General features: G+C 40.0%; 2 protein-coding genes and 1 pseudogene across 4 annotated transcripts; all 3 read left to right on the forward strand.

The window, feature by feature from the left end:
- Positions 1-1,616: 1,616 nt before the first annotated feature.
- Positions 1,617-17,101, forward strand: Olr1585 (olfactory receptor 1585). Of its 3 annotated transcripts, XM_063272528.1 has the most exons (4): positions 1,617-1,738; positions 6,570-6,683; positions 11,543-15,528; positions 16,158-17,101. In XM_063272528.1, exons 3-4 carry the CDS (start codon positions 15,288-15,290, stop codon positions 17,099-17,101), a joined length of 1,185 nt encoding a protein of 394 aa, XP_063128598.1. In that variant the 5' UTR covers positions 1,617-1,738; positions 6,570-6,683; positions 11,543-15,287. The 3 variants fall into 3 exon arrangements, with proteins under 3 accessions (XP_063128598.1, XP_038946886.1, NP_001001109.1); XM_039090958.2 differs by lacking the exon at positions 6,570-6,683; NM_001001109.1 differs by lacking the exons at positions 1,617-1,738; positions 6,570-6,683; positions 11,543-15,528 and having other exon boundaries at positions 16,163-17,101.
- Or10aa1 (olfactory receptor family 10 subfamily AA member 1) lies at positions 1,693-2,637 on the forward strand. Its single transcript, NM_001000081.1, has one exon. It carries the CDS (start codon positions 1,693-1,695, stop codon positions 2,635-2,637), a length of 945 nt encoding a protein of 314 aa, NP_001000081.1.
- On the forward strand, positions 17,800-18,338 carry Or10aa1b-ps1 (olfactory receptor family 10 subfamily AA member 1B, pseudogene 1; annotated as a pseudogene).

Below are 27,376 nucleotides of genomic sequence, written 5' to 3' on the forward strand. Positions count from 1 at the left end.
GGAGAAGGAGAGCAGGAGACAGGAGTAAACACTGCTTGAGGTGGGGGACCTGAAGTAGTGGGGACAGTGTTGGAATGTAAAGTAAAAATAATAATAATAATAATAATAATAATAATAATAATGATAATAATAATAATAATGAGAGATAAAGGCACCAAAGGGGAAGGAAGATTCTCTGTAAAATTATTTTAAACAATTGTTCATCTATTCCTTTGAAATTATTCCCCACAGCCTTACTATTTATTAGTTGTCTCTTACTGAAGTATGGATTTCATGACAAAGGCATCAACCCTGGTAGCAAGATGAAGAGAAATTATCTGAGGAATAGAACTGGTTTGTTTCACTTCTCTCTGCCCAACGGCTTGCTCCAGAGGGATTCTGAGAGCTCATCAGACTCACAGCTCCAGGGAACACGCAACAAGGAGCCTCTGAGAAAGCAGCCTTTCTAGGATCATTTCATATAAGTAGACAGAGATAGGAATTGGTGTAAGGCTATAGGTACTAATGCCACCAAATGGTCAGGTAAGAGATGAAGGTGGAAGAGAGTATTTACCAGAAAGGAATTAGGCAATCGCTTGGATTTTGACCTTTGCCGGTGAGTGCTCTTGGGTTATGGAAGGAAAACTGAAGCAGCATTGGTTTTGATGCCCATAAAACTCACAATCATTTCCCAATAACCTAGGCGAATTAGAACTGCTAACAGTTTTAGAAACCAACAGCCGAATCTTGTTCCTCTTCTTCATTTTAGGGAAAAGGAAGTTGGTTAAATAAAATAAAAACAAAAACCCTAGTTCAGAGTATACAGCTGCCGTGTATCCGAGCGAGGGCATGCAGCCAGTTTGGGGCTGCTGCAAAGTCTTTCCTGCCTGGCGATTCTGACTCATGCTTTTCTTCTTTGAAAATTCATGTCATCTTTCTCTCACGAAGATCAACTTTCAGAAGGTATGGTATGAATGTTGGGTGAACAATCAGTAGATATGGTGTGCCTGAGAGTGAATAATCATTAGATATCATGGATATGAGGGTGAATAATTAGGATGTTGTGGGGCTGAAGTGAGTAATCATAGGATATCATGGGCCTGGTGGTGAATAATCACTGTATTTCATGGGCATGATATTTTAGGGACTAGTCTTAGAGTATCTGCATCATTATCGTGCATAGATCACCTAATCTTTCCCTATCAGAATAGTCAAGGAAGAGTAAGACTTTCTAAAAAAGGTCACTGTTACTACATTTAGATGTCAAAACTTCCTTTAGAACAGTTTTGACACTACTCCTAGTTATTTTATTATTGTAAACCAGATGCAGAGTCCCCAGGAAACATGGAGGTCATAGGAGAGATTGGAGTAGAAAAGTTCCCTTTCCATTTACTGATAATGGGATAAGGGAGAACAGGGTTGGTGGACTCTCAAGAGTTCAGTACTAGAATATGCACAAGGATAAACCAGGAGTCTTCATTTCTAGTTCCAGCCCAGCCACCTACTGATGTTATGGCATTCAGCCAATCGTTTCACTTTGCTGGGGGAGGGAGGAGACTGCAGTTCTATTATCATATAATAGGGATTTCATTAGATAATATCAAAACAGCCATATTCAAAGCTTTGTTCTTGGCCCTAGGAATATTTCATGAAGAGATGGTGGATCCGGAAGTAGTTCGTCTTGGACCTTAACTCCCCCTCCTCCTGGAAATGATGGATCATGTCAACTACACCTGGTCCCGGACCTTCATCCTTGCAGGTTTCACTACCTCGGGCACCCTCCGACCCCTTGCCTTCCTGGGGACCCTGTGCATCTATCTCCTCACACTTGCAGGGAACTTGTTCATCATTGTCTTGGTTCAGTCAGATTCGGGGCTGTCCACTCCCATGTACTTCTTTATCAGTGTCCTCTCCTTCCTGGAAATCTGGTACGTCAGCACCACAGTGCCCACCTTGCTACAGACCCTGCTCCACGGGCATTCACCCATCCCTTCGGCTGCGTGCTTCACCCAGCTGTATGTCTTCCACTCCTTGGGCATGACTGAATGCTACCTGTTAGGTGTCATGGCTCTGGACCGCTACCTTGCTATCTGTCGCCCGCTGCACTACCATTCTCTCATGAGCAGACAGGTACAGCTGTGGCTTGCAGGTGCCACTTGGGTGGCTGGCTTCTCAGCCGCCTTGGTGCCTGCAGGTCTCACTGCCAGTTTACCGTATTGCTTGAAAGAGATAGCCCATTACTTTTGTGACCTGGCACCACTAATGCGGTTGGCATGTGTGGGCTCAAGCTGGCATGCTCAGGTTCATGGGGCAGTGATTGGTGTGGCCACTGGATGCAATTTTCTCCTCATCTTGGGACTCTATGGGAATATTCTGACAGCTGTCCTGAAGCTGCCTTCAGCTGCCAGTCGAGCCAAAGCCTTCTCCACATGTTCCTCCCACATGACAGTAGTTGCACTGTTCTATGCTTCTGCTTTTACTGTGTATGTGGGTTCACCTCAGAGCAGACCTGAGGGCACCGACAAGCTTATTGCTTTAGTGTATGCCCTCCTGACTCCATTCCTCAACCCCATCATCTATTCCCTTCGCAACAAAGAGGTGAAGGAGGCTGTGAAGAGGGTCAGTGACAAGATCAGGACTTTGTTGAGGGACACCTAATTAGCTCTTTTGGCATTACCCACATTCTGGGTAAATGCGAGAACCAAATGACTTGTTAATCTTTTTGCAGGATCAAAATAAATGCCAATAAGAGTACCACCCAGTTTAGCACTTACTATGCTGCACACACTCACTCTCTTAGACAGAGTAATCAGAGGTAAAGCAGAGTGAGGGAAAGTTTTTTTTCTCTGAATGCTTTTCAACATTATGATGAAGAAATGTCACAGCAGATTAAAAACTGGCATGGAAAAATGTTTTATTTAATTTGTGACTTTGATAATTGTCTGTCTGTCTTTCTATCTGTCTATCTATCTATCTATCTATCTATCTATCTATCTATCTATCTATCTATCTAGCTGCCTGGTCACTTGTCTCTGCCAAGGTTTTAGTTTTATCTTTTTAATTGTCAGACCATCCCTAGGTGGATAACTGATGGCTCACAATTTATACATCTCTAAAGTGTGGGGGATGGAGTAAACCATGCCAGCCATTGCTGCACTGAAATGAAAAGTCCACCCTAAGTTGGCAGCAAACTCTGATTTCAACACAGAATCCCAACAAAGAGTTTAAAAGATAGAAAACATGGGTGACAGAAACTATCCTGTGGCAACATGTGTGGAGTTTCATGAAGAGCGGATGACAGCTCCCAGCTGGTAGAGACCCATAATCAGGCTTCATGGGAAAGGGAAATGCCTTGCAAATCTGCAGTTTTGCATTCCATTGTCTGCTCAATGCATAACACTACTGTTGCCTTTAACCTCTAAGCTTTAGAGATTTGTGAATTCTGAGTCACCTAATACACAATTAGGGATTGTCTGGTAACTGGGATAACAAAATTAAAACCTTTGCAGAGCCTAGGACCTGGGAGAAGTGTGTTACTTTTTTCATTCTTATGTATGTCCCACTACAAAATTAAAGCATTTAGAATTTTTTGATGCTTCTCACATCGGGATTGTTAATTATTGGTTTTATGTATACACAGGTGTGTCTATTTGTGCTGTATGGTGTGTGTGTGTGTGTGTGTGTGTTGTTTGTGGTGTGTAGTATTTGTGTATGAGTGTGGTATGTGGTGTGTGTATATGTGATATATGTGTTTTGAGGTGTGTGGTGTATGCTTATATTGTGTGAGTTTAATTGAGCCTGAATCCCAGCTTGGCTTGAGGTTTACTACATCTGCCTGTCTGACTGTAACTTAAAATATATTCCCTCAGTCTGCACGAATTTCGAACAACAGCTTTACAAGTATATCTAATTGAAATATACTTTAAAACCTTCAGAATATCCATCCCTCTGATTGGTGATTATTGTTCCAATATTTTACAAAAAAAAATTGAAGGATTACTGGAATTGCCATCAAGAACAAGGTTCAATCTAGATGTCATCCAGATGTTTGGATGATCTTGGCCAGACTAACTCATCTATGTGTGAAATACAAGTTGACTAGCAGGAATTGATTCTCTAACTTCTTCTAGTTGAAGAAGTTTCAATTCTAGTATTGTGATACTTTCAAAAGTGTACTGTGAGGTATGACACAGGCCCAGAAGAGCATGTTCTGAATATTGCACAAAAAGACAAAGCATTGATCAAATTCCCGGTTCATTTTTTCTACTTAACTGAGATAAAAATCAGCTTTCTGACTTCACTTTTACTTAAAATATTTATAACAGAACATTTTAAAATTGAAATGGATAGTGAATGTTCAGTAAGCAAATGGAACTTATTACTGCATAGTGGTAATTAGAAAAGAAGTAGGAGATTCTTCATGGCTTCAGACTGCAATTCTAATATTTACTTGCTTTGTGAGCTTAAGCAATATATTTAAAATCTTGGTTCCTCAATTTTGTTAATCTGTTAAGTGGGTACATTAATAGACCTTAGCAACTACATACATATTGACTATTATCCAACATTTCCAACACCCATTTTTGCATGAGGCTTTATTAATTGGAGAATGCTTAGCTTTAAATGTATTTCACACTGTGGGCTGTTTTGCAGCATAGTTAAGGCATCCCAATGAAGCATCTTTTTCACAGCTATGTGTCTGAAATCTTCCTTATATAATTGGAGGGTTCATACATGATCATTAACCCTTTGCTGTTTCTTTCAGTGCCGGGTACTATACTCTGTTCTGCTGGCTATTGTTTGGGGCTCTAATCCTTTTCCTCCTTATGCATATAACTTCATGTAGGTACTGATCGTGATTTCAAAGAATGTGTTCTCTGCATCGTCTCCATGAAAGAACTGCTAGGAGTTGTTTGTCTTAGCAGTGGCTTGCCTCACTTTGGTTATTAACTTTGTGGGCCTCCATTTCCATGGGGTTCATGCTCTATGGTAGGGTAGTGGTTCTTACACATCTACTGTGGAGCAACAAATAGTCTTGAGTATACCTGAGGGGACAATTAATACAACACCATTGGTTTTCATTTATTTATATTTGAAGATTGAATGAACAAGTGTGTAAATAAACAGATCTTTAAGAATTAATTGACCGTGGCAGACATTAGATTATGATCCTATAACTCGATAGGGGGAAATGCCTTTTAAAAATTCACTCATAACTCCAAACTAGCTTTGCCTTTCATTGTACTGCTGTGTAATCTCCTAACCTCTTTGGATCTTTTCCTTTATACCATACAGTCAAGGCAATTCTTACACAGTGCTTTTCGAAGTACACAAACCACATTTACATACATTGTGTAAAAGGTTACTGGATCTTCATCCCCTCTCCTTGTCCTTTGAATGGACAGATAGTACTTGAGGGAATTAGAGTCCCTCAGGCCATCTCTGGCAGGAAGTGTATTTCTACAAATGGAATCACATTTTATAAATGTCTAGTATGGTGTATGAAGCTAAATGTCCTCGCTAATACTTTGCCACTTCTCCCACAATGGGATCTGAATAAGGACTTTATTAGAATAGACAATAAGAAGAGGTCACAACTAAAAATGAGCACATCTCACACTCCCTTTGGAGTAGGCTCAGCATTCGTCCATGCAGGATATTTGTGCTTTATCTCTACCACAGTTCAGTAAGTCACAAACAAAAGTGCAAATTTGCTCAGTACCTTTGACCACAATATGTCATTTTTCTATGTGTCAGTTACATTTTAGCTGTATGAAATACCATTTTTTTATGTTTAGGACATGATTTTAAGATTACGTGTTATTTGTAAATGTAGCATGCTAAAATGTTTAGAGGAATAGTTAACTATAATAAATAAATTCATAATATTTTCCTCATCTTTCTTAGCTAATTGAAAGTTTCCAAATAACTATTTTGATATCCTTCAACCCCTATCCCCAGGTCCTTCCAGATCTACTTTATCTAATAAAGTAGATATTTATTCTACTTCCCTACTGACCTACTGTCCTAACTCTGTGTCTTCTTTACTCCCAGCCCCACTTTCAGTTGAAACCCATGAAGCCCTACTTGTTGTGCCCACATATCCTTAGGTATGTGGGCTTCCATTGCAGCTTGGTGGACCTATGAGGGCCTATACCCTTAAAGAAGACCGAGTCTCCCTCTCCCTAAAAATATCAGTTACCAATGGCTCCTCGGCTTAGAGAAGGGCTTCATGTCTCCCCCCCCTCTCCATGCTGAGATTTGGTCTGGCTTGTTAAGACACAAAAGTCTTACTTGATAATACACAGTCTTCCTTGATAATATACAAGTTTTATGGATGCTGTCATAACTGGTGGAAGTTCATATTGATATCTGGCCTGTTACATCCAGTACACAATTTGCTTGTACTCACCCACTATCTCTGACTCTTCAGTTCTTTCTTTTTCCTCTTCTGCAACACCCCTAACCTTATAAAATATTCACGTACTCACTTCTAAGTTTTTATAGGCATTTGACTTTGTTTTCAAGGATTTTTAATGATCCAGCGAAATTTTGTATATATTATGTTCTATGTTATTTTTAAAAAATAGATCTTCAAGGCTCCACTTGTGCACAGAGCTAAGGATGTCCCATAGAACTCCAGCCACAAATCCTGCCCAGAGAGAGCTACTCTCCCAGGAGTTCTCTCACTCCTAAGCCCACAGGTGAGACCCCTCTTTTGCTCCATTAAATGACCAAAGAGAGACCTGCCAGGAGTACGGAGGGCACAAGAACCACAGAGAAGCCTGGAACAGGATCCTTGCAGTCTCCATCTGCACCCTGGAGCTAAGGCTGTCCTACAGCCCTTCTTAGCCAAGACCTGTCTGGAAAGAGCAGGTCTCCCAGGAGTACTCTCACTCCTAAGATTGTGGACTCACAGGCCCACAGGAGGGGCAAGCTCCAGTCAGACAGAGTAAGACCAAGCAACACCAAAGATAAACAGATGGAGAGAGGCAAGCAAGAACCTCAACAACAGAAACCAAGGCTACTTGGCATCATCCGATCCTAGCTCTCCCAACACAGCAAGTGGATACACAAACACACCCGACACATCTGAGAAGAAAGATTTGGATTAAAAATCACATCTCATGATGATGACAGAAGAATTTATAGTGGATATTATTTTATATTGGATATTGTTTTATTTACATTTTAAATGTTATCCCATTTCCTGGTTTTCCCTTCAGAAACCTGCTATCCCATCTCCTTCCCGTGCTTCTATGAGGGTGCTCCCTCACCCATCCACCCACTCCCTCCCACCTCCCAACTGTGACATTCGCCAACACTGTGGCATTGACCCTTCACAGGACCAAAGGACTCTCCTCCCATTGAAAGCCTACAAGGCCCTCCTCTGCTACATGTGCAGCTGGTGCCATAGATCTATCCCTATGTGCTATGGGATGGTGGTTTAGTCCCTGGAAGCTCTGGAGGGACTGCATGGTTGATATTGTTGTTCTTCCTATGGGGTTGCAAAACCCTTCAGCTCTTTCAGTCCTTTCTCTAACACCCCCATTGGGAATCCCGTTCTCAATTCAATGGCTGGTTGCCAGAATCCGCCTCTGTAGTTCTCAGGCTCTAGCAGAGCCTCTCAGGAGACAGCTATATCAGGATCCTGTCGGCATGCCCTTCTTGGCTTCATCCATTTTGTCTAGGTTTGGTGGCTGTACATATGTGTGCTGGATCCCCAGGTGGGGCAGGCTTGGAGTGGCCTTTCCTTCAGTCTGTACTCCAAACTTTGTTTCTATATTTCTTCCTATGAATATTTGGTTCCCACTTCTTTTTTTTTTTTATTAACTTGAGTATTTCTTATATACATTTCGAGTGTTATTCCCTTTCCCGGTTTCCGGGCAAACATCCCCCTCCCCCCTCCCCTTCCTTATGGGTGTTCCCCTCCCAACCCTCCCCCCATTGCCACCCTCCCCCCATAGACTAGTTCACTGGGGGTTCAGTCTTAGCAGGACCCAGGGCTTCCCCTTCCACTGGTGCTCTTACTAGGATATTCATTGCTACCTATGGGGTCAGAGTCCACTTCTAAGAAGGACTGAAGCATCTGCACCATTGTCTTCCTTCTTGAGCTTCATGTGGTCTGTGGATTGTATCTTCTTTAATTTGAGCTTTTGGGCTAATATCCACTTATCAGTGAGTGCATGCTATGTGTGTTCTTTTGTGATTGGGTTACCTCACTCAGGATGATATTTTCTAGTTCCATCCACTTGCCTAAGAATTTCATGAAGTCAATTGTTTTTAATTGCAGAGTAGTACATCCTTTGTGTAGATGTACCACATTTTCTGTATCCATTCTTCTGTTGAAGCACATCTGGGTTCCTTCTAGCTTCTGGCTGTTATAAATAAGGCTGCTACGAACATAGTGGAGCACGTGTCTTTGTTGTATATTGGTGCATCATTCTCTGGAGTTTAACTTCTTGAGTTCTTTGTATATGTTGATATTAGCCCTCTATCAGATGTAGGATTGGTAAAGATCTTTTCCCAGTCTGGTGGTTGCTGACCTCCAGTTGCACCAGCACCATTTGTTGACAATGCTATCTTATTTCCACTGCATGCCTTTAGCTCCTTTGTCAAAGATCAAGTTATCACAGGTTCATTTCTGGGTCTTCGATTCTATTCCATTGATCTACCTGTCTGTCTCTGTACCAATACCATACAGTTTTACCATTGCTCTGTAATACAGGTTGAGGTCAGGGAGGGTGATTTTCCCAGAAGTTCTTTTATTGTTGAGGACTTTTTACCACGAAGGGGTGTTGAATGTTTTTTAATTATTTCTCAGTATCTAATGAGATAATCATGCAGTATTTGTTTTCTGTTTATTTATATAGTGGATTATATTGATGGATTTCTGTATATTGAACAACCCCTGCATCCCAGGGATGCAGCCTACTTGATCATTTTGAATGATCATTTTGATACGTTCTTGGATTCAGTTTGCAAGGATTTTATTGACTATTTTTTCATTGATATTCATAAGGGAAATTAGTCTGAAGTTGTCTTCCTTTGTAGGGTTTTTGTGTGGTTTAGGTATAAGTATAATTGTCGCTTCAAAGAGTGAATTGGGTAGTGAGTGTTCCTTCTGTTTCTATTTTGTGGAATAATTTGTAGATTATTGGTATTATGTCTTCTTTAAAGGTCTGATAGAATTCTGCACTAAACCCATGTAGTCCTGGGCTTTTTTTGTTTGTTTGTTTGTTTGGAAGAATTTTAATGACAGCTTCTATTTCTGTAGGGGTTTTCGGGCAGTTTAGATGGCTTTTCTGATCATGATTTAAGTTTCATATCTGGAATCTGTTTAGAAAAATTGTCCATTTCATCAAAATATTCCAGTTTTGATAAGTACAGGCTTTTATAGTAGGATCTGATAATTCTTTTAAATTTCCTCAGTTTCTGTTGTTATGTCTCTTCTTTTATTTCTGATTTTCTTAATTTGGGTACTTTCTCTGTGCCCTTTGGTTAGTCTGGCTCAGGGTTCACCTATCTTATTGATTTTCTTAAATAACCAGCTCCTGGTTGTATTGATTCTTTGTATGGTTCTTTTTGTTTTGACTTGGTTGATTTTAGCTATGAGTTTGATTATTTCCGGCCTTCTACTCCTCTTGGATATATTTGCTTCTTTTTGTTCTAGAACTTTCAGGTGTGCTGTCAAGCTGTTAGTGTATGCTCTCTCCAGTTTGTTTTTGGAGGCACTCAGAACTATGAGTTTTTCTCTTAGCACTGCTTTCACTGTTTTCCATAATTTGGGGTATGTTGCGCCTTCATTTTCATTAAACTCTAAAAAGTCTTTAATCTCTTTCTTTATTGCTTCCTTGACCAAGTTATCATTGAGCAGAGTTTTATTCAGCTTCCATGTATACGTGGGTTTTCTGCTGTTGTTATTGAAGACCAGCCTTAGTCCATGGTGATCTGATAGGATGCATGGGATTATTTCAGTCTTCTTGTATCACATGAGGCTTTTTTGTGACCAAGTATATGTTCAGTTTTGGAGAAGGTACCACGAGGTGCTGAGAAGAAGGTATGTTCTCTTGTTTTAGGATGAAATGTTCTATAAATATCTGTTAAATCTATTTGGTTCACAACTACTGTTAGTTTCTGTTTCCATGATCTGTCCATTGATGAGAGTTGGGTGTTGAAGCCTCCCACTGTTATGTTTGGTACAATGTCTGCTTTGAGCTTTAGTAGTTTCTTTTATGAATGTGAATGTCATTGTATTTGGAGCATAGAGGTTCAGAACTGAGAGTTCATCTTGATAGATTTTTACTTTGATGAGTATGAAGTATCCTTCATTATCTCTTTTGATAACTTTTGGTTGAAAGTTGATTTTATTGGATATTGGAATGACTAATCCAGATTAGTTTATGTGACCATTTGCTTGGAAGATTTTTTTCTAGCCTTTTACTCTAAGTGTCTGTCTTTGTTATTGAGGTGTGTTTCCTGCATGCAATATTTTGTTGAGTGCTGGTTATGTATCCAGTGTGTTGTTAGTATATATATATTTATTGAGGAAATGAGTCCATTGATGTTAAGAGATATTAAGGCATAGTGACTGTGTCTTTCTTTCTTTCTTTCTTTCTTTCTTTCTTTCTTTCTTTCTTTCTTTCTTTTTTTTGAGATGGAATTATGTTTGTATAGCTATCTTCTCTGGGGTTTGTTGAAAGATTAATTTCTTGCTCTTTCTAGGGTGTACTTTCCCTCTGTGTGTTGGAGTTTTCCAGTTATTATCCTTTGTAGGGCTAGATCTCTGGGAAAATATTGTGTAAATTTGGTTTAGTCATGAAATACCTTGGTTTCTCCATCTACAGTAATTGAGAGTTCTTCTGGATACAGTAAACTTGGCAGGCATATGTGTTTTCTTAGGGTTTGTATGACATCTGCCTAGGATCTTCCAGCTTTCACAGTCTCTTTTGAGAAGTCTGTGGTAATTCTGATAGGTCTGCATTTATATGTTACTTTACCTTTTTCTCTTTACTCATATTCTTTGTGCATTAGGTATTCTATTTTATGAAAGGAGGAATTTCTTTTCTGGTACAATCTATTTGGAGTTCTGTAGGCTTCTTATATGTTCATGGGCATCTCTTTATTTAGTTTAACAAAGTTTTCTTCTATAATTTTGTTGAAGATAGTTACTGGCCCTTTAAGTTGGAAATCTTTACTCTCTTCTATACCTATTATCCTTAGATTTGATCTTCTCATTGTCTCCTGGATTCCTGAATGTTTTGGGTTAGGAACTTTTTGCGTTATGCATTTTCTTTGACTATTGTGTCACCAATGTTTTCTATGGTATCTTCTGCCCATGAGAGTCTCTCTTCTATCTTATATATTCTGTTGGTGATGCTTGTGTCTATAACTCCTGACCTGTTTCCTAGGTCTTCTATCTCCAGGGTTTTCTCCCTTTGTGATTTCTTTATTGTTTCTATTTCCATTTTTAGATCCTGGATGATTTTGTTCAATTCCTTTACCTGTTTGGTTGTGTTTTCCTGTAATTCTTTAAGAGATTTTTTTGTGTTTCCTCTTTTAGGGTTTCTACCTGCTACCTTAAGGGAGTGAACCACATACCGATTGTCATTTGAACATTGAGAAAGGAGCTAATACTCCCCAATGGATAAAAGAGCATTTTCAACAAAGGGTGCTGGTTCAACTGGATGTCAGCATGTAGAAGAACACAAATTGAACCATTCTTATCTCCTTGTACAAATTCACATCCAAGTAGATCAAAGACCTCCACATAAAACCAGATACATTGAAACTACTATAGGAGAAAGTGGGGAAGAGCCTTGAGCACATGGGCACTGGGGAAAATTTCCTAAACAGAACACTAATGGCTCATGCTCTAAGATCAAGAATCAACAAATGGGCCCTCATAAAATTGCAAAGCTTCTGTAAGGCAAAGGACACTGTCGATAGGACAAAATGGCAACCAACAGATTGGGAAAAGATATTTATCAATCCTACATCTGATAGAGGGCTAATATCCAAAATATCCAAAGAACTCAAGAAGTTAGACTCCAAAGAGCCAAATAACCCAATTAAAAATGGGGTACAGAGATAAACAAAGAATTCTCATTGAGGAATATAGAATGACTGAGAAGCACCTAAAGAAATGTTCAACATCCTTAGTCATGAGGGAAATGCAAATCAAAACAACCCTGAGATTCTAACTCATACCAGTCAGAATGGCTAAAATAAAAAACTCAGGTGACAACAGATGCTGGCAAGGATGTGGAGAAAGAGAAGCACTCCTCCATTGTTGGTGGGATTGCAAGCTGGTACAACCATTCTGGATATTGTTCTGGTGGTTCCTCAGAAAACTGGACATACCACTACCCAAGGATACAGTTATACTACTCCTGGGTATATACCCTAAAGATGCTCCAACATATAACAAGGACACATGCTCCACTATGTTGATAGCAGCCTTATTTATAATAGCTAGAAGCTGGAAAGAACCTAGATGTCCTTCAGCAGAAGAATAAATACAGAAAACGTGGTACATTTACACAATGGAGAACTACTCAGCTATTAAAATCAATGAGTTCATGAAATTCTTAGGCAAATGAATGGAACTAGAAAATATCATCACAAAAAATACACATGGTACACACTCACTGATAAGTGGATATTAGTCCAACAGCTCAGAATACCCAAGATACAATTAATAAGCCACATGAACCTCAAGAATATGGAAGTCCAAAGTGAGGATGCTTCAGACCTTCTTAGAAAGGGGAACAAAATACTCATAGGAGGAAATATGGAAAGTGTTGAGCAGAGACTGAAGGAAAGGCCATTGAGAGACTGCCCCATCTGTGAGATCCATCCAATATACAGACATCAATCCCAGACAGTATTGCAGATGCCAAGAAGTGCTTGCTGACAGGAGCCTGATATAGCTGTCTCCATAGAGGATCTGCCAGAGCCTGACAAATATGTAGGCGGACGCTGGCAGCCAACCATTGAAGTGAGAACATGGTCCCCAAAGGGGGAGTTAGAGAAAGGACTGAAGGATCTAAAGGAGTTTGAACCCCATAGTAATAGCAACAATATCAACCAACCAGAGCTCCCGAGTACTAAACCACCATCCAAAGAATACACATGGAGGGAGATATGGCTTCAGCTGCATATGTAAGAGAGGATGGCCTTGTAAGGCATCAATGGGAGGAGAGGCCCTTGGTCCTGTTAGGTTCAATGCCCCAGTGTAGAAGAATGGTAGGGCATGGGGTGGGATGGGTAGGAGGATGGGAAGGGAACCATCTTCATAGATGAAAGGGGAAGGTGGATGGGAAAGGGAGGAACCAGGAAAGGTGGTAACATTTGAAATGTAAACACATAAACATCAAATAAAAATAAATATCACTTTTAAAGGCACCCTTTGTTCTAGATTTCAACTTTATTGTATACATTGCTCTTCTGCTTGATGCTAAAGAGCATCTATTATTTTTATTCCCAGGTATTTGTATCTGATAAGTAATAACCTGTGAGACATAGGTTATGGTATGTATAATCCATTCAGTTAATGGAGAGACCACTTTAATGTGGAAACTGGGTGGAAATTCTTCCTAATGTTGATGACCTAAGAGGAATGCAAAAGGACAAATGTGAACTGAAGGTAAGATAATTCAGAGCATTAACCTTGACACTGTGAGGACTGTCCCATTATTAATTTAAGGGTACAGTTGAACCATGGTTCTCTTGCTTGGAACTAGAGAAGATAAAGCATCGTATTGAAGGACTTCTGTAAGTATTTACCCAAGTGAATGGTCAGGTATTTCATAGGAAGTAGGGTATAGTATCTGCCCATTCTTAAGCTGTATTAGCAGAAGCATAGAAGCAATGTATATATTATATTTGGTATCCATTGCTAAGCTTTCCACAGGTAGCTCAATGTCAGGGATCATTTATTTCATTTCCAGTTAGTGTGACTTCTATATTAAGATAAGACTTTATTACTTTGTCTTAAGGTTAATTTAGAAAATACTATATTTGCTCTTGTCCTTTTCTCTGATTAAGGAGATAGTACCTTTAGATTAATGAACAAACCTTCACACTCAGTAGGTAATTACAGTTATCCTGTTATTTACCAGGAACCCAAATCAATCCACATGAAATTTCAACATAGTACTCAGCAAAGATCAAAAGATCAGACACTGAAATAAAAAGTTTAAAAAAATGAGAGTACAAATACTTTTGAAAACCTAAGTTTGTTGCCTTAATATGTCCAGAGTCAAAATGGTGGTAGAGTGGTTTGAGTACTATTAGCAAACCTGTTGGTGGGAATTTAGAATACTTTAGAATGCTTTTAGAACAGGATTTTAGGAGCACTTGGGAGATTGCTCAGCAGATAAAGATGTTTGGTACTCTCACAGAGGACCTGACTCTAGCTCTAATTACACATATCTGGCTGCTCACAACCACCAGTAACTTCAGCTCCAGAAGATCTGATGCTCTCCTGTGTCTTTGAGCACATAGAAACAGGTACACAGATTCACAATACATATAAATCAATAATGTAAAAAGCATAATAAATTCTGGAATATTAATTTAAATAGCTGGTAAGCAGTTTGTAGACCCTGTAGTGTGAAGTTATAGTATGAAGAAAGAATGTAGGAATTTTTAGTACAAAAACAGAAGGTTCCTATGTGGATTGTGTTGTAAGGTAGTAAAGCAAACAGTGCTGAATAATGACAAATCTCCTGGCAAGTGGAAATTTAAAGAGGCAATCCAATCCCTCTTTCCCTAAGTTGTTATTCTTCATGTGTGAATGAAGAGATGAGGATTGGTTTGTTTCTTTAATGCCGTGTCATATGGTCGCTGCAAAGCAGGCAGTATCCCTGGATTAGATTGCATAACTCCAAAGTGAAGATTGCAGATAAGTCATTGGAGAAATATCTCATCTGACTCATTTCTCTGGGCCTCACTTCCTGCCCCAAAGGGATCCATACTGAGAGTTAGTCATAGTAACCCCAGGGAATATTTATTAAGGACTTTGTGGGAGAGCTATGTTTTTAGGTGCATGAATTATAAATAAGGGAGTGTCTTGGGATAAAAGTGATACCAAGAAAAATGAGGCTTGTTCTGTTGTAACAAAAGCAATAAGGTAATGGTTGGAGGTGGCACTCGAGAGGTAAGAGCATCAGGGGGCAGTTTTGACCTTTCCTTAGTAATTTCCATTTGAATAGAGGAGTGAAGTTCTACAGATATTAATATAGACACTCCATTAGGAACTGAGTACACATCAATCAATAACAAGAGAATCACATGTTATTACCATGTCAGAAGCTTCAGGGACCTCTAACCTAAATTTTTTCAGTTATAGAACTCCAACAAAAGAGGAAGCAGTGGTTTGGACCAAGATTCACTTTGAGCTTGTGGTTAAAAGAAATAGAAATCCAACTCCTGAAAGAAGTTGTACTCCTTTGGCACCTCTTGACACATCACTGGAGGGCTTCGCATTGTTCTTCTCCCTTCTCCCTACCTACTGCAGCATTCTGAAGTATGTCTCCCATTTGGGTACGTCCAGAAAACATATCCTTTTAGCCTATTGATTATTCATACTGTCCCAAAGTTTTCAGCTTTGAGATATGCTGTCAAAATAGCCTTGTTTCTTGTTCATCTTTCTCTCTCTCACCCTTTGATGAGGAACTTGATGAGTTCCAGGAGACCCCTTCTAAGTCATATCTGTTCAAGGAAGTGAGTCTCTTTTTCCTACCACATCCTGGTTATTGAATCCAGTATATATTAAGGGTCGTTTTTGTTCAAAGGATCATGGGAGAATTTAACTAGGAATGGTAGGAGAAGAAGAAAAAGAATTTTGCTATCGTAGTTTTTTTATTTGTTGGTTTGTTTTGGCAAAGCAGAAAAGGGAACATTTTAGGCCTGAGTCTGCTGCCATAGTCTACAATTTTGGTCTGTGAATTAAGAACAAGAACTCTATTTCGCCACTGTCACTAACAGATTGAGTAAGTTACTTCTGAGTTCTAGTATTCAATTCCTCTTTCATCTAGTAAATGGGATGGATTGGGTAAGCAATATGTGATTTTTCTTGACTTCCGTGTTCTACTTCCTTGGGCTTGAAAAACCTTCTCTAGATATAAAAAACATAAAGCTGCTTATTTACGGCATTTTCCCATCATTCCCAGGAATCATGGATCATGTCAATTGCACCTGGAACTGGATCTTCATCCTTGCTGGTTTCAATACCTCTGGCACTCTGCAACAGCTTGCAGTCTTTGGGACCCTGTGCATCTATCTCCTCACACTTGCAGGGAACTTGTTCATCATTGTCTTGGTTCAGGCAGATTCGGGGCTGTCCACTCCCATGTACTTCTTTATCAGTGTCCTCTCCTTCCTGGAAATCTGGTATGTCAGCACCACAGTGCCCACCTTGCTGCATACCCTGCTCCACGGGCATTCACCCATCCCTTCAGCTGCATGCTTCATCCAGCTGTATGTCTTCCACTCCTTGGGCATGACTGAGTGCTACCTGTTAGGTGTCATGGCTCTGGACCGCTACCTTGCCATCTGTCGCCCATTGCACTACCATTCTCTCATGAGCAGACAGGTACAGAGAGAGCTAGTTCTGATTACTTGGGTGGCTGGCTTTTCAGCTGCCCTGGTGCCTGCAGGTCTCACTGCCACTTTACCCTATTGTTTGAAAGAGGTAGCCCACTATTTCTGCGACCTGGGACCAGTGATGCAGTTGGCATGTGTGGACACTAGCTGGCATGCTCGAGTTTATATTGCAGTGATTGGCATGATCAATACATGCAATCTCGTTTTCATCTTGGGACTCTATGGAGGTATTGTGAAAGCTGTGCTAAGGCTGCCTTCAGCTGCCAGTCGTGCCAAAGCTTTCTCCACATGTTCCTCCCACATCACTGTAGTGACACTGTTCTTTGGCTCTGCCTTCATTGTCTATGTAGGGCCACCAGAGATTCGAGCTGAGGGCAGAGGCAAGCTTATTGCTTTGGTATATACCTTGTTCACCCCTTTCTTCAACCCTATCATTTATACTCTTCGCAATAAGGAAGTGAAAGCGGCTTTCAAGAGGGTCACACAGAGGATTAAGGGTGTGCTGGGTTGACTGTGAAGTCCTCTAGGTTTATAAGTCACCATTTGAGAATCGCAAGATTTAGCTGCTTAACTTATGTAGACCATTAACTAGTTGTCCCAGAAATGTGTGAAAATTTCAACTCGAGCAGTCTTGGATTAGGACAAATTAGAAAAGGTTGTAGGAGAACTCTAGTTCCTGAACCTAATACTGTGGGAGATGGAGAAGACACATTTGAAGAGGAAGAAGGAAAATGAAGTTCCCTTTTTCTGGCTGACACAACTTAGTAAGAGTGTGAGATGTCTTAATTTCTAGAATCTGGGCTGGCTGTGGGTTTGCATTTCAGATTGGCTTTCTGGAGAAAGTTCCAGAAGCTATCGAAATTCATTAAAGATGTGGGAAGAGATCATTGGGCAAATGCTGTGATGGAGACCAGTGAGCTATGAAAACGGAGCACAAAGGTATATGGAGTTTAATATTCTTGTGCAACATTGCAATAAAAGATGTTGGCAGTTGGAGTGGAGGTTTCCTCTAATATGAAAGAGAATGGGGTGGGAAACAAACATGCCTAGGCAACTGGCAGTATACACAACTTATAGAATCACTGTCTGCACTCTGAATCTGGGGAGACAGGAAATACTGTGGGTGCAGAGCCTTTGGGAAAAACTGGGTTTTTGAACTTTGCAAAGATGTAAAGACAGACCTATGGATGCTTTCAGATCCCTTCACTCATGAGCAGACACGCATAGCTATGACTAGCTAGTGCCACGTGAGTGGCTGGATTTACAGCTGACCTGGTGCCCGCAAGTCTCACTGCCAGTTTACCGTATTGCTTGAAAGAGATGGCCATTAGTTTTGTGACCTGGAACCACAAATGTGCTTGGCATTTGTAGGAACAAGTTGGCATGCTCGGATTCATGAGGCTGTGCTCAGTGTGGCCACTGGATGCAATTTTGTCCTCTTCTTGGGACTCTATGGGAATATTTTGACAGCTGTCCTGAAGCTGCCTTTAGCTGCCAGTCGAGCCAAAGCCTTCTCCACATGTTCCTCCCATATAACAGTAGTTGCACTGTTCTATGCTTCTGCTTTTACTGTGTATGTGGGTTCACCGCAGAGCAGACCTGAGGGCACCGACAAGCTTATTGCTTTAGTGTATGCCCTCCTGACTCCATTCCTCAACCCCATCATCTATTCCCTTTGCAACAAAGAGGTGAAGGAGGCTGTGAAGAGGGTCAGTGACAAGATCAGGACTTTGTTGAGGAACACCTAATTATCTCTTTTGGCATTACCCACATTCTGGGCAAATGCAAGAACCAAATGACTTGTTAATCTTTTTGCAGGATCAAAATAAATGCCAATAAGAGTACCACCCAGTTTAGCACTTACTATGCTGCACACACTCACTCTCTTAGACAGAGTAATCAGTGGTAGAGCAGAATAAGGGAAAGGCTTTTTTCTCTGAATGCTTTTCAACATTATGATGAAGAAATGTCACAGCAGATTAAAAACTGGCATGGAAAAATGTTTTAATTTTTGACTTTGATAATTATTTATCTGTCTGTCTGTCTGCCTGCCTACTATCTCCCTGGTAACTGGTCTACGCCAAGGTTTTAGTTTTATCTTTTTAATTATCAGACCATCTCTAAGTGGGTATTTGATGACTCATCTCTAAAGTATGGGGGATGGAGTAAACAGCCATTGCTGCACTGAAATGAAAAGTCCACCTAAGTTAGCAGCAAACTCTGATTTCAAACACATGATCCCAACAGAGTTTAAAAGATAGAACACATGGGTGACGGAAACAATCCAGTGACAGCATGCCTGGTGTTTCATGTAGATCAGCCAGCTCCCAGCTTGTAGAGATCCATAATCTTGTGTCATCTTATAGAAATCAGCTCCAGATCACTTAACTCAGGCCACTCATGTCTCTTGTGGGACAAGAGTAGCAGCACTGACTTTATTGTCTGAGATCTTTCATAATCATAGATCCTTTTAGTCATAGAATGAATTTGAGGTCATCTTTCACAGGAGGAGTAGAAAAAAATCTCAGGCTTCATAGGAAAGGGAAATCACACACAATTCTGCAGTGTCAGATTTGTGACAAAACTCTTCCCTTTAGGTTGTATGCTTTAGAGATTTCTGAATTCTGAGTCACTAGATATATACTTAGGTATTGTCTGGTCATTGGAATGAAAGAATTAAAAGTTTGGCAGGGCCTAGGTCCTGGATGAATATGTCCTACTTTCCTTTTTTCTTTTTTCTGTTTTTGCTTTTTACAAAAATATATTTATTCACTTTTCGTCCTGACTGCTGCTCTCTTCCGGTCCCCCACTTACATAGTCCCTGTCACATACTCCTCCCCTCTCTTCTGATAGTTTGGATATCTCCCTTGTCCCCCCCCCCACTCTAGGTATTCCCCCCATTATATCTTTGCAGGACTAGGTTTATCCATTCCCATTGAAGCCAGACAAGGCAGACCAGTTAGGGGAATGCATTCCAGATAGGCAACAGCTTTTGGGATGGCCGCTGCTCTTGTTGTTTGAGGACCCACATGAAGCCAGAGCTGCTCATCTGCTATATATGTGAGGAGGTGCCTATGTCCAGTCCATGCATGCTCTTTGATTGGCAGTTCATTCTCTGAGAATGCCCAAGGGTCCAGGTTAGTTTACTGTTGGTTTTCTACACAGGAACTATATAGAAAGGGAAGAAAGGAAAGAACCTGGAAGTTCCCTTATTCTTATATATGTACCAAAATAAATATAAGAACATTTAGATATTTTTAATGCTCCCCACCTCAGGATTGGTGATTATTATTTTTATGTATACACAGGTGTGTTTATGTGTATGGGATGAGGCGTGTGTGTGTGTGTGTGTGTGTGTGTGTATGTGTGTGTGTGTGTTTAAGTGAGTGTGTGTGTATTTGGTGTGCAGCATTTTTGTATGGTATGTGGTGTGTATATATGTTTATATGTGTGGTGTGTTGGGTGGTGAGGTCATGGTGTATGACTTTAATTGAGCCTGTATCTGAGCTTGCCTTGAGATATACTGCATACACCTGGCTGACCTTAAACTCAAACTATACTCCTTTAGTCTATATGAAGCTTGAACAAGAGCTTTTACAAGCATATCTAGCCTAAAATATATTTTAAAAACTTCAGAAGATCTGTCTCTCTGATTGGTGATTGTTATTCCAATATTTTTACAAAAAAATTAGAAGGATTACTGGAATTGCCATCAAGAATCAGAATCAAACCAGAGGGCACCCAGGTGTCAGGCTTACCTGTGGGAATTCTGGTAGGCTGGGAGGAATTGCTGTTCACTTTCCATCCAGCTGATGATGTTTTGATTCCAGGATTGCAACATTTTAAAAGTTCAATCTTAGTGTGATCCAGGCCAAACAGAGCATGTTCTGAATAGCCTAGAGAAAGGAAATTTATTGGTCAAATTTCCTGTCTTTTTTCTTTGTTTTTCTACTCACTGGGGGGGGGGTAAATTTTCTCATTTTCTTTGTATAAAATATATGTAAGAGTAAACTTAAAATTGCAATGAATAATGGATGTTCTATAAACAAATGGAACTTATTACTGCATAGTGGTAATTAGAAAAGAAGAAAGAGATTTTCTTCATGGGTTCAAACCTTAATTATAATATGTATTTGCTTTGTGAGCTTAAGCAATATATTCAAAATCTCGGTGCCTCAATTTTGTTAATCCGTTAAGTGGGTACATTAATAGGACCTTAGGAACTGTATACATATTGATTATTATCCAACATTTCCAACACCCATTTTTGCATGAGGCTTTATTAATTGGAGAATGCTTAGCTTTAAATGTATCTCACACCGTGGGCTGTTTTGCAGCATAATTAAGGCATCCCAATGAAGCATCTTTTTCACAGCTATGTGTCTGAAATCTTCCTTATATAATTGGAGGGTTCATACATGATCATTAACCCTTTGCTGTTTCTTTCAGTGCTGGGTACTGTATACTGTACCGCTGGCTATTGTTTGCTGCTCTAATCCTTTTCCTCCTTATGCATATAACTTCATGTAGGTACGGATTGTGATTTCAAAGAATGTGTTCTCTGCATCGTCTCCATGAAAGAACTGCTAGGAGTTGTTTGCCTTAGCAGTGGCTTGCCTCACTTTGGTTATTAACTTTGTGGGCCTCCATTTCCATGGGGGTTCATGCTCTATGGTAGGGTAGGGGTGCTTACACATCTGCTGTGGAGCAATAAATAGTCTGAGTATACCTGAGGGGACAATTAATACACCACCACTGGTTTTCCTCAATTTATACTTGAAGAATGACTGAATAAGTGCATAAATAAACAGATCTTTAAGAATTAAATAAGCCTGGCAGACATTATTATATTAGTATCCTATAACTCACATGAGGAAATGCCTTTCACAAAATCCAGACTATCTTTGCCTTTCATTGTACAGCTGTGTCATGTCCTATTCTTTTTGGATCTCTCCCTTTATACCATGCAGTTGAGGCTATTCTTACACAGTGCTTTTCAAAGTACACAAACCACATTTATATACATTGTGTATAATGTTACTGGATCTTCACCCCCTCTCCGTGCTCTTTGAATGAACAGATAGTAGCTCAGGGAATTGGAGTCCCTCAGGCCATCTCTGGCAGGAACTACAAATGGAGTCACATTTTATAAATGTCTAATGTGGTATATGAAGCTAAATGTCCTTGCTAATCCTTTACCACCTGTCCCACCATGGGATCCGAATAATAACTTTACCACAAGAGACAGTAAGAAGAGGTCACAAGTAAAAGTGAGCACATCTCATTTTCCCCTTGGAGTAGGTTCAGCATTCCTCCAACCAGGATATTTGTACTTTGTCTCTACCATAGTACAGCAAGTCACAGAGAAAGGTACAGTAAGTAAGCACTATGGACATTGAATGCAAACTTGCTCTGTTATCTTGTAGAACGATTTTTGACCACAAGCTGTCATTCTCCTATTTATCAGGTACATTTTCTGTATGAGATATCATGTTTGTAATGTTTAGGGCATGATTGAAGAATAACATGTTATTTATAAATATAGCATGATAAAATATTTAGTTGAATAAACAAAGTATTTCATATGGTTCACGAACTCATTATATTTTCCTTATCATTCTTAACTAATTGAAAGTTTCCCACTAAGTAGTTAGATTTCTTTCAACCCACACTCCATGTCCTTCCAGATGTGCTCCACTTCCCTACTGACCTAACTCTCTGTCCTCTTTACCCCTACCCCACTTTAAACTTGAACCCATCAAGTTCTACTTGTGGTGCCCACATATCCTTAGGTATGAGGCCTTCCACTGAAGCTTGGTGGGTCAATTAGGGCCTATACCCTTAAAGAAAATTGATTCTCCCTCTCCCAAAAGATATCAGTTACCAATAGATCTTTAGCTTAGAGAATTCTTCATGTCTACCTCCCCTCTCTCTTCTGAGATTTGGTCTGGCTTGATAATACACAAGTCTTATGGATGGTCATAACTGATAATAGTTCACATGGATATCTGCCCTGCTATATCCAGATCACAGTATGCTTGTGGTACTCATCCACCATCTCTGGCTCTTAAATTCTTTTGTTTTACTCTTCTGCAATGTCTCTAACATTATAAAGTATTCACTTATTCACTTCTAATTTTCCATAAGCATTTGACTTTATATTTTCCAAATATACTATTTTTTTTTAAAAAAAGATCATTTTAGAGGCCACCATTTGCTCTAGATTACAACTTGATAGTATACATTCCTCTTCTACTTGATGCTAGATAGCATATGCTCAGGTGTTTGTATCTGATAAGTAATAATCCAAGAGACATAGGTTATGCTGTATGTAATCCACTCAGTTAATGGAGAGAACTTTTTAAATGTAAAAGTTGGGTGACAATTCTTTTTAGAGATGGCTGGCCTAAGACAAATGTGAAGTTAAGATAAGTTCAGAGCGTTAACCTTGCCACTCTGAGGACTGCCCCATCATTAATTTAAGGGTATGGATGAACCGAGGTTTCTAGTTTGGGATTGGAGAAAATAGAGCATTGTATTGAAGGACTACTGGAAGTATTTATCCCAGTGAATGGTCAGGTACTTCTTAGGAAGAAGGCTACAGGATTCTGTCCATCCTGAAGTTCTATTAGCACTTAGAAGCAATGTATATGTTCTAATTTGGTCTCCAGTGTTAAACTTTCCATGAGAAGCTTTATCAGTTTCAGGGATCAAGTATTTCATTTCCACTTAATGTGACATGATTCTTTTTTAAAAAAAAATTTATTAGATGTATTTCTTTACTTACATTTCCCAGTTTCCTGTCCATAAGCCCCATTCCCTCCCTTCTCTCTCCCCCATACAGGTATTCCCCCTATACATCCTCCCTTATTACCCTCCCAATATTCTCCTACACTGGGGGTCCAACCTTAGTAAGACCAAAGGGCTTTCCCTTCCACTGGTGCCCCAACAAGGCTATTCTCTGCTACATATGCAGTTGGAGCCCTAAGTCAGTCCATGTATAGTCTTTCAGTAGTGATTTAGTCTCTGGAAGCTCTGGTTGGTTGGCATTGTTGCTCTTATGGGGTTGTAAGATCCTTCAACTCTTTCAATACTTCTTCTAATTCCCCCCAAGGGGGTCCTATTCTCAGTTTGGTGGTTTGCTGCTGGCATTGACCTCTGTATTGGACATTCTCTGGATGTGTCTCTCAGGAGAGATCTATATCCAGTCCCTTTTAACATGCATTTTTTAGCTTCATCAATCTTATCTAGTTTTGGTGGCTGCATATATGTGAACCACACACGGGTCAGGCTCTGACTGGCCATTCCTTGAGTCACTGCTCTAAACTTTGCTTCCATATCCCTCCTATGGATATTTTCCCCCTTTAAAGAAGGAGTGGGATCACCTGCATTTTGGTCATCCTTCTTCTTGAGCTTCCTGTGCTCTGTGGATTGCATCTTGGGTAATTTGAGCTTTTTGGCTAATAGCCACTTATCAATGAGTGCACACCAAGTGTGTTTTTCTGTGATTGAGTAACCTCACTCAGGATGATATTTTCTAGTTCATTCCATTTGCCTATGAATTTCATGATCATTGTTTTTGATAGCTGAGTAGTACTCCATTGTATAGATATACCACATTTTTTTAATCCATTCCTCTGTTGAAGGGCATCTGTGTTCTTTCCAGCTTCTGGCTATTATAAATAAGGCTGCTATGAACATAGTGGAGCATGTGTCTTTGTTGTATATGGAGCATCTTTTGGGTATACGCCCAGAAGAGGTATAGCTGGGTCCTCAGGTAGTGTTATATCCAATTTTCTGAGGAACCTCCAGACTGATTTCCAGAGTAGTTGTACCAGTTTGCAATCCCACCAACAATGGAAGAGTGTTCCTCTTTCTCTACATCCTCGCCAGCATCTGCGGTCACCTGAGTTTTTTATCTTAGCAATTCTGACTGGTGTGAGCTGGTATCTCAGGGTTGTTTTGATTTGCATTTCCCTCATGACTAAGATGTTGAACATTTTTAGGTGCTTTTTGGCCATTCAATAATCCTCAGCTGAGAATGTTTTGTTTAGCTCTGTACCCCATGTTTTAATAGTGTGATTTGGCTCTCTGGAGTCTAATTTCTTGAGTTCTTTGTATATTTTGGATATTATACCTCTAGCAGATGTAGGATTGGTAAAGATCTTTTCCAATCTGTTGGTTGCTGTTTTGTCCTAATGACAGTGTCTTTTGCTTTACAAAAGCTTTGCAGTTTAATGAGGTCCCATTTATCGATTCTTGATCTTAGAGCATAAGCCATTGGTGTTTTGTTCAGGAAATTTTCCCCAGTGCCCATATGTTCGAGACTCTTCCCCACTTTTTCTATTAGTTTGAGTGTATTTGGTTTTATGTGGAGGTCTTTAACCACTTGGACTTAAGCTTTTTATATGGTGATAAGAATTGATCAATTTGCATTCTTCTACATGCTGACCTCCAGTTGAACCAGCATCACTTGTTGAAAATGCTATCTTTCTTCCATTGGATGGTTTTAGCTCCTTTGCAAGGAGGCCAGGGCCATCGTGTTCTCTGGAATGCCACAGAAGAGCTGAGAATGGAGTGAGGGGCAGCAGGGCTGTTTCTAGCCCAGGACCAAAGTGGAAAAGAGGGGGAAACTCCAGCTAGTCCCACAGAAAGAGTCTTTGGCTTGACAGCAGTGACAGGCTTGGTGGTAGTCACCACTGTGAAAACAGGGAGGCCTTTTTCAGGAGATTAGATAGTAGCTCTCTAGATGAAAGCCTTCTCTGTTGCTTTCCATGGCAGATCATGATGAAAAGAGACAGTCCATGGATTTTGAGGTATATTTTGTCATGCTAGAAAGTGAATGAGTAAAACTGTACCCCACTTTCGAAGTGGGCCTGAGACTAAATACCATTTGCAGGGAGGAGTGTCTGGGAAGGAAAGATTATTGGCTAAGCCACCAGGACTTTGGGTACCTCATTATAATGGAGATCTGTCTGGAGCCTACATGACCTGTGATTATGTCCTTTACCTGTGGAGGGGCTTGAAGCATTGCTCTTATGTGAGAGATGAGAACAAATCTATGGTAGGCTGCCACTAGTAACCGGCCTGGTTTCCTGGAAATCAGGCAAAATGCCTACCATCCTTTCAGGAACACCTGGGTTTCAAATCTCCTCAACCGGGAACCAGGGTGCTTTTCACGGTCCCACAGGCACCCACATTCATAAAAGAGACTTTACTAAAGCTCAAAACACACATTGAAAACCACAAAATAATAGTGGGAGACTTCAATGCCCCACTCTCACTAATGGACAGGTCATTGAAACAGAAATTAAACAGAGACACAGTGAAACTAATAGAGGTTATGAGCCAAATGGATTTAGTAGATATCTACAGAACATTTCACCCTAAAACAAAAAAATATACCTTCTTCTCAGCACCTCATGGTACTTTCTCAAAAATCAACCATATAATTGGACACAAAACAACCTTCAACTGATACAAGAAGATTAAAATAATCCCATGCATCCTATCAGATTATGATGGCCTAAGACTGGTCTTCAATAACAGGGAAAACAACAGAAACCTCACATATACATGGAAACTGAACAACTCTCTACTCAGTGATAACTTGGTAAGGGAAGAAATGAAGAAATTAAAGACTTCCTGGAATTTAATGAAAATTTTGACACATCATACCCAAACTTATGGGATACAATGAAAGAAGTACTAAGAGGAAAATTCATAGCATTAAGTGTTCTGGTAAAGAAACTGAAGAGATCTTATACTAGCCACATAACAGCATACCTTAGAGCTCTAGAACAAAAAGAAGAAATATACCCAAGAGAAGTAGAGGGCAGGAAATAGTCAAATTCAGGGCTGAAATCAACCAAATAGAAAGAAAAAGAACAATACAAAGAATCAGCAAAACCAAAAGCTGGTTCTTTGAAAGAATCAACAAGACAGATAACCTCCTAGCCAAACTAACTAAAGGGCCCCGAGGCAGTATCCAAATTAACAAAATTAGAAATGAAAAGGGAGACATAACAACAGAAACTGAGGAAATTCAAAAAATCATCAGATCCTACTACAAAAGCCTATACTCAACAAAATTGGAAAATCTAGATGAAATGGATGATTTCTTAGACAGATACCACATACCAAAGTTAAATCAAGAGCAGGTAAACTGTCTAAAAATGCCCATATCCCATAAAGAATTAGAAGTCATTAAAAACTTCCTAACCAAAAAAGCCCAGGGCCAGATGGATTTAGTGCAGAATTCTACCAGATCTCTAAAGAGAAAGTAATACCAATATCCCTCAAAGTATTCCATAAAATAGAAACAGAAGAAACACTACCTACTTTATTCCATGAAGCAACAGTTAGTCTGGTACCTAAACCACACAAGAACACAACTGAAAAAGAGAACTTCAGACTGATCTCACTTATGAATGAATACCGATACAAAAATATTTAATAAAACTCTTGCAAACCAAATCTAAGAACATATCAAAACCATCATTCACCACAATCAAGCAGGGATGGAAGGTTCAGTGACAGGTCTGAAGTGGGAACTGGCTCAAGGGCAGGCCCCAAGGCCTGACACTATTACTGAGGCTATGGAGTACTCACAAAAAGGGACCTAACATGACTGCCCTCTGTAAGACCCAACAAGCAGCTGAAAGAGTTGGATGCAGATATTTGTACCCAACCAAAGAACAGAAGCTCCTGACCTCTGTGGTTGAATTAGGGAAAAGCTGGAGGAAGCTGAGGAGGAGGGCAACCCTGTAGGAGGACCAGCAGTCTC

This window comes from Rattus norvegicus, chromosome 13, assembly GCF_036323735.1.
Source record: "Rattus norvegicus strain BN/NHsdMcwi chromosome 13, GRCr8, whole genome shotgun sequence".
In the NCBI taxonomy this organism is placed as follows: Eukaryota; Metazoa; Chordata; class Mammalia; order Rodentia; family Muridae; genus Rattus; species Rattus norvegicus.

Bases quoted from the DNA above. Each gene is read 5' to 3' on its own strand.
- Or10aa1 (NM_001000081.1), top strand. From the start codon at position 1,693: ATGGATCATGTCAACTACACCTGGTCCCGGACCTTCATCCTTGCAGGT.
- Olr1585 (XM_063272528.1), top strand. From the start codon at position 15,288: ATGTCAGAAGCTTCAGGGACCTCTAACCTAAATTTTTTCAGTTATAGA. The intron at 15,529-16,157 runs GTACGTCCAGAA...CATCATTCCCAG, and splicing joins GAAGTATGTCTCCCATTTGG to GAATCATGGATCATGTCAAT.